Source organism: Apium graveolens, chromosome 3 (assembly GCF_009905375.1).
Source record: "Apium graveolens cultivar Ventura chromosome 3, ASM990537v1, whole genome shotgun sequence".
Taxonomy (NCBI): domain Eukaryota; kingdom Viridiplantae; phylum Streptophyta; class Magnoliopsida; order Apiales; family Apiaceae; genus Apium; species Apium graveolens.
Genome location: NC_133649.1, coordinates 221,036,801 through 221,044,233, shown reverse-complemented (window position 1 = coordinate 221,044,233; position 7,433 = coordinate 221,036,801). Strand labels below are relative to the sequence as shown.

Here is a 7,433-nt window from a genome sequence, read left to right as displayed (position 1 = left end):
CTTGGACACCAGAGCATTAGGATTTTTAAGCAGATTCCAGCATTGCTTACCCAAAAGAGCTAGGTTGAAACCATGCAAGTCACGAAATCCTAACCCCCCTTGTTTCTTCGACATGCTCATAGGGGACCAGGAGAACCATTTAACACTTTTATTGCTTGATGAATTGGAACCCCACCAGATTGAATTCATCATTCTCTCTAGCTCTTGGCAAAGAGTTTTCGGAATTAAGAAGCAAGACATGGTGTACGCAGGAATGCATTGAGCTACATTACGCAATAGAACCGCCTTCCCTTCTCGTGATAGTAGCTTTGTATTCCAGCCCTTAATTTTTGACCATATTTTATCCTTCAGATAGTTGAAGACTACCTTCTCCATTGCATAGCAACTACTGGGGTTATTGTCTTCTCTTCCCAAATTCTCTGGTTCCTAGCCCACCATATCCCCCACACGACCGTTGCTATCCTGATGAGATTGTCGCTGGACTCGGACTACAACTGAGTTAAGAGCCATTCAGGAGCATTATCTACTGCTGACATATCGTATTTCACCCCCATGTATTGCCAGCAAGCCTTTGCAAAGCCACACTCGAAGAACACGTGAATCAGATGCTCAATATCACCTCCAGTGCACATGGTGCAACCAATAGGAACCATAACTCGTTTTTCTCTTAAAACATATCGAACTGGGACATTGTTGCGGCATAACCTCCAAAGAAACACACAGATCTTATGAGGTACACAGAGCCTTCATAATTTCCCCCATCCATCAGATTGCAGAACATCCGTCACTCGATCATTAGCTGTTTGCCAAAGATGGTAGCCCGAGCTCACCGAGTACCGTCCATTAATCGAATGGAGCCAGGCTACCCTGTCCTTTGTACTACATTGTGAGACTCGAACTGCTAAAATGGCTTCTGCATCAACCGTGTTGAAAGTTCTTCTAATTTTGCATTCATCCCATGCCTTCTGATTTTTCAACAAAAAATCACAGACCTTAGTGTCTCTAGGTGCTTGTTGCTGAGTATACTGATCAACACAGTAGTCTGGCTTACCTCTCAACCATCTATCTTGGTAGATATTTATTGAACGACCATCTCCCATGACCCATCGTAAGCCATCCTTTACAAACTCTTTTGCTTCCCATATTCCTGACCAAGTAAAGCTCAACCACCCAGTTCTACGAGCTTGAAGTAGACTGCAGTTAGGGTAATAGCGAGCCTTGAGTAGCTTGGACACCAGAGCATTAGGATTTTTAAGCAGATTCCAGCATTGCTTACCCAAAAGAGCTAGGTTGAAACCATGCAATCACGAAATCCTAACCCCCCTTGTTTCTTCGACATGCTCATAGGGGACCAGGAGAACCATTTAACACTTTTATTGCTTGATGAATTGGAACCCCAGCAGATTGAATTCATCATTCTCTCTAGCTCTTGGCAAAGAGTTTTCAGAATTAAGAAGCAAGACATGGTGTACGCAGGAATGCATTGAGCTACATTACGCAATAGAACCGCCTTCCCTTCTCGTGATAGTAGCTTTGTATTCCAGCCCTTAATTTTCGACCATATTTTATCCTTCAGATAGTTGAAGTCTACCTTCTTAGATCTGCCAACAAGGGAAGGCAGTCCAAGGTACTTGCTATTTCCAAGGTCACTGTGCACCTGAATGATGTCCTTTAACTCAGCTTGCTTGTCTCTGCGGATATTGCCGCTAAAAAAGATAGCAGATTACTGGAAATTCACTGCTTGGCCAAAAAAGAGCTCATACTCATTAATGAGGCATTTGATAGATGTTGTTTCTTCTGCTGATGCTTTAAAAAATAAAAAACTGTCATCTATAAAAAGCAAGTGAGTGACAGTCGGAGCCTGCGTACAAATTTGACAGCATGTAATGGAAGCATTAGACGTTGCAGATTTAAGTGAGAGAGACAAACCCTCTACACAAAGCAGAAATAAATAAGGTGATAACGGGTCGCCCTGTCTGAGACCACAGCTGGGAATAATTGGGCCAATGCTTGAGCCTTGAAAAGAGATTGAATATTAAATATAAGTGACACACATCATCATCCAGCTTATCCATTTATCTGAGAAGCCCGTAGACACCTTTCGTTTTTTCAAGTAGCCCCATCTAACTCGATTGTAGGCTTTGCTAATAGCAAGCTTAAGAGCCTTTTCACCCATAGTTCCACTGCTCTTCCTCTTCACGTAATGGATCAATTCAGAAGCCATAAGGACATTGTCCATAATGCTTCGTCCTGGAACGAAAGCACTTTGCTCTTCTGAGATCAGACCTGGAAGAACTCTTTTAAGCCTATTGGCAAGAACTTTAGCAACAATCTTATACAAAACGTTGCACATAGCTATAGGCCTTAAATCCTTAACCTCCTCAACCTTCTCTTTCTTTGGTATTAACACCAAATTTGTATCATTAACAGTAGCTGGAAGTTTTGCCTCAGAGCCAGTCACGACAACAATGGAACACCTCTTTACCGATGAGCTTCCAGAAGTGTTGGAAAAAGGTGGGATTTAGACCATCCGGGCCGCTAGCCTTGTCAGGGTGCATACTCTTAATTGCTTCTGTGAATTCTTCAAAAGAGAGATCCTCAGTAAGCTGGTTGTTTTGCTCAGCAGTCACACGAACTTCATTCTCATAGTCAGGGAAATCATTCTCCTGATTAGTTTCTGTAAAAATATTTGAGTAGTACTCCTTAAGCAGAGAACACAGGTCATTATGGTTTGTTAGAACTCGTCCATCATCATCTTGAAGAGAGGCTATGTGATTTATCTTCTTCCTAGAAGACGCTGAAGCATGAAAGAACCTGGAATTGGTGTCCCCCTCCTCCAACCAAAATATTTTGGCGCGCTGCTTCCAATAAGACTCCTCCTGTAATAATAGCTCTTCCAGTTTTGCTTTCTCACTAAAGTAGGTCTGAATCCCATCATTGTCCTCCCTATCTTTTAAACTGTCCAGAGCTTCCTTCTGATTAATCACTTTCTCACGGAATTTATGAAAGAACACTCTTCCCCACTTAGCCATAAACGAAGAAATCGAAATGTGCTTTGGAAGGAGATGTATTAGAGGCAAGTCCTACCAGAATTTCGATACATCAGAGACAAAATCTACTTCTTTCAACCACATATTTTCAAAATTAAACCTGAACAACTTTTTTTTGATCAAGGTGTTGAATAAATTCAGCTTTATGGGCTCGTGATCAGAAATTACTGCATGAAAACCCGAGAGGGTGCACCGAGGAAAAATGCTCCACCAAGAATCTGTGGTAAAGGTCCTATTAAGTCTTTTCTTAACCCAATTCTCCGTACCTTTACTTTTCTCCCAAGTGTATCTTCCCCCTAGGAGCTCAACCTCACTCAGACCACAATCTTCTATAACTTTCTTAAACCCCTTAAGAAGCCTAGGCTGATGCAGATGCCTTCCCTTTTTATCCTAATTACACAGGAGATCATTAAAATCTCCCATAATGCACCAGGGGAGTTGAGATTTGGTGGATAAAAGGTGAAGAAAATCCCAAGCTTGGTTACGTCTATCTCGCTCTGGAAAGCCATAATAACATGTAAGCCTCCAGGAGACAACATTAGTTTCTTTGACAATCAAATCTATATGATTTTGAGACGAGTCAGTATCGTCACAGATCATGTTATTCTTCCACAAAACAGCAAGATCACCTGCTCTGCCTTGTTTATCAACTGAGAAATAATTTGGAAATCCAAACTTCGAAGAGAGCTCTTCGATTTTATTACTAATAGAAAGAGTTTTAGATAAAAATAATAAAGCAGGCTTGTGAGTTTTTAACATCTCACCCAAGATTCAAACTACCCGGTGGTTTCCAAGGCCACGGCAGTTCCAACTTAGAAGACTCGTTGGAACCGGATGGCCTGCAAAAAAAAGTTATGTAGTTAATAAACTCTCACATTTTTCTCCCCAACCCTATGTGAGAGCTTGAGTTTCTCTTCCTATTCTTATTTCTTTCCTAGAGATTTAAATCTGTAAGAGTTTGTTTTTTTCTTTTCCAATGGCGCGATATCATGATTTAGATGTTCAAATGGCTAATCTTGATATTGAAGAGGAGGAAAATGAAAGCTTTTTTATTTGATGAGGATGTAGAGGATGCGACAAACAGGTTCGAGTTATGCTTGGTGGGTCGATTTCTCACAGAGAAGATGATCAACTCAAGGGCAATGAAAACAAAAATGGCAGACATCTGGAAGCCTACGATGGGGGATTAGCATAAAGGAGTTGGAGCATGGTATTTATCTTTTTCAGTTCTTTCATAAAGAGGATATGCAATGGGTCATAAAGGGAGGTCCTTGGATGTTTGACAATGTCATGATAGCTATGGAACCAGTGGCTACAAATGAAAATCCAATTCGAGTCCCACTATGGTATGTTAACATTTGGATACAGATACTCGATTTACCAATGGGTTTTATGTCAGAGGCTGTAGGTAAGTAACTGGGGAATTTCATGGGAGAGTTCTTGTAGTATGACGTTAAGAACAATACTTCGATTTGGCGTGAATGCATGAGGGTGGGAATCAGGCTGGACTTTAGGAAACCACTCAAGAGGAAAAAGAAAATTGTCAAGAAAGATGGTACGAAGTTTACAGTGTCATGCAAGTATGAGAGGTTGGGATAATTTTGTTTTCTATGTGGTCTAGTTTCTCACACTGAACGTTTCTGTAGATGTTTTATTGATAGGAGGGGGACAGAAGGAGAGAAGGAATGGGGGCTGTGGTTGAAGGTGCCACCATGAAGGGTGGCGAACCAAAGTCAGAGCCGGTGGCTCAGGGATTAGGGTGATGCCACGTGGGAAGCAAAGATTGGTGGAGAAACTAACTACCACAATTTTCGGGAGGATAATCATTCGAATGAAGGTTGGCAGATAATTAGGGAGAGTAATTCTAGGAGGGTTGTTAATGCAGACTCTAGGGCTATTAATCCGGAGAAGAAATTAGCGGGATTCACAATAAATTCAAACATGTTGTATGGGCTTACTGAGGAAGAGAATATTGGGCTGAAATTTAATGAACTTAAAATAATTCGAGAGGATCCATCAACTATAGGCCCAAATACTGCTATCATGGGCCCACCTTTTATTGGACCTCATCTAAATGAACATACTTCAGAGGTTGGTATTTCTACAGGTGATTTTCCAGCATTATTGTTAGTTAAGTATTACGTCTTACAAAGAAAATAAATTAAATCAGACCAAACATATCAGACCAAACATATCCAGTATATAAATGGTTTAGAATGATATCTGAGCATGGTAAGATTTACTCAGACCATGTCCTTATCCTAAAAATAAGGGAGCTGTTTCCGTGAATACCCCCGCTTAGTAAGAAATAAATGAAATATGTGTGATAGATATAATATTAATATTACCTTATCCCATTACATTTTTCACATGAGACTTACCTTGAACTGTATAAATATCCCCGACAACCCCATGTCCAAAATGATTCACAAAATTGTTCATCGAAACCCATATGATTCTGGATCCGTGAAAGGGGATAAATAATTGATAGTCTCTTTCGGTCTCCAATTTCTTATTATTCGATCTAAATCAAAAACTTGTGATGATACACAAATACATTTTGTAACCGTGAGAAGAAAAACCCAACTTCTATCTCTATCTCAACTTTGCAACTTTTTTTCTACCATCAATGTAAGCACAACGTGACCATTAATCTCATACCCAACACTCGTCTTCTTTGCTCCACTTATGACGTTGTATGTAAGAACGCAGGGAGAATTTTATTTGGACACAATTTTCGAGTTTGCACATCAGAAGCAGATGTCTTTTTCTGCAAACGAATAATACTAAGTGTGTTTTCTTTATAAAGCAAATACCAAATAGCCACCCATGATGATTGACATACACGTACATCAATGGATCTCTCTCCCCTGTGCATAATCGCACCTAATTGATACTTGCCTTGCATTGCCATGCTTTTCGGATGCGCAAAAATACTGGTCCCATATCCTCTGAAAACCGGACTTAAAAATTATGTCCGGTTTACACCGGATATGTTTACATCTTAATTTCACCAACTAGACACCGTTCTAAGCGGTTTATAATGGGTATTTTTAGTTTGGTTTATTTGGTTTTCATAGAAAATGTGACCATTATTTTTTAAGTTCGATTTCCACAGTGAACTTTAAAAAATATTGGTCCCATATGCTTTTCTTACAAACCAAACACCTAACTCCAATAATAATAACCGTAACGTCTTAAAAATTAAAATATGCTAAATGAGTTATGTTTAACAAATCAAACGTAGCAAACTGTTATGTCTGAAAAATTATAAATTAAACAAAATCATCAATACATTAAATATATTTTTAATAATAAAAATCTTAACCAAACAAATTAATATTTTTAAATAAAAATTGTCATATGCACCTTCACCTAAACTTCATAAATACCTAAACTTATCAGTCATATATTCATGATACTAAATTTTTAACATATTTAATGAAATTAATTAACTAAGTATTGCAAATATATAAGAATTATAAATTTATATAATGTAAATAATATTAAAATTTTAAATTGTTAATTATTATAAATCTTAACCAACCAAAATTTATATTTATATTATCTTAAAGGCTACTATTACCCATATAAGATTTACCCACTAATTTACCCATGACCCATGATCCATGACCCACTTTATTTTTTTTTTTGACATAAAACTGTATATTATACACATATCAATGAATCTTTCATAGTTAAATCCATCTTAACACATAAAAAAACTAACCTCACATATCCATCTATACACTTCCCTGACTGAATACTACGTTCAATTTTTTTTAAATTAAAATCAGAGCCATATTATTGTATCAATTTTATCTTTCCAAAATATTCAAATTCATGAATCTGTATTATCTCTCACAGTTTTTTCTCTATTATCTTTGTGAATAAGTAATATATATATACATATATATTTATCCATGTATTTGATTTCCTTGCTTATATGATACTCACAATTTCACAATTTTGAATGGTTATTTTGCAGATGAGTACCAATGGCTGCTTATGAGAAACGTTTAATCATTGTATTACATTAGTGATTTAAAAGTATGCTCATGTTATCATTGTTTTTTCATATACTGTTTTGTTATTATTTTTCGTGAATCTTTTGATATATTTCGATTGCGACTGGAATGCACAATCGAGCGCCCTTTTATTCTCATCATGATTCAATTAATTTTTTGATTTTGTAAAAACTTAAGTTTTGCACTCCAACTGTTTGATGTTAGATCTAAATAACTCCATTTTGATTTTTTTTATTTTCTTGCAGAATGGTATTAATATGAAAGATGATGAAGTGGAATAAGATATCTCGGCTCTATTTGATAAGGTACAGATCTGCCATTGTATGTATTTCGGTTATAGTATAAAGTTAATGAG

At 37.5% G+C, this 7,433-nt stretch overlaps 1 protein-coding gene across 1 annotated transcript; it reads right to left on the bottom strand.

Annotated features, from left to right (window-relative positions):
• Window positions 1–488: 488 nt before the first annotated feature.
• Window positions 489–5,492, bottom strand: LOC141714831 (uncharacterized). Its single transcript, XM_074518326.1, has 7 exons — window positions 5,432–5,492; window positions 3,831–3,889; window positions 2,478–3,083; window positions 2,055–2,395; window positions 1,473–1,706; window positions 838–1,194; window positions 489–705 (listed from the first exon to the last, which is right to left on the bottom strand). Exons 1-7 carry the CDS (start codon window positions 5,490–5,492, stop codon window positions 489–491), a joined length of 1,875 nt encoding a protein of 624 aa, XP_074374427.1.
• Between the last annotated feature and the right edge of the window lie 1,941 nt (window positions 5,493–7,433).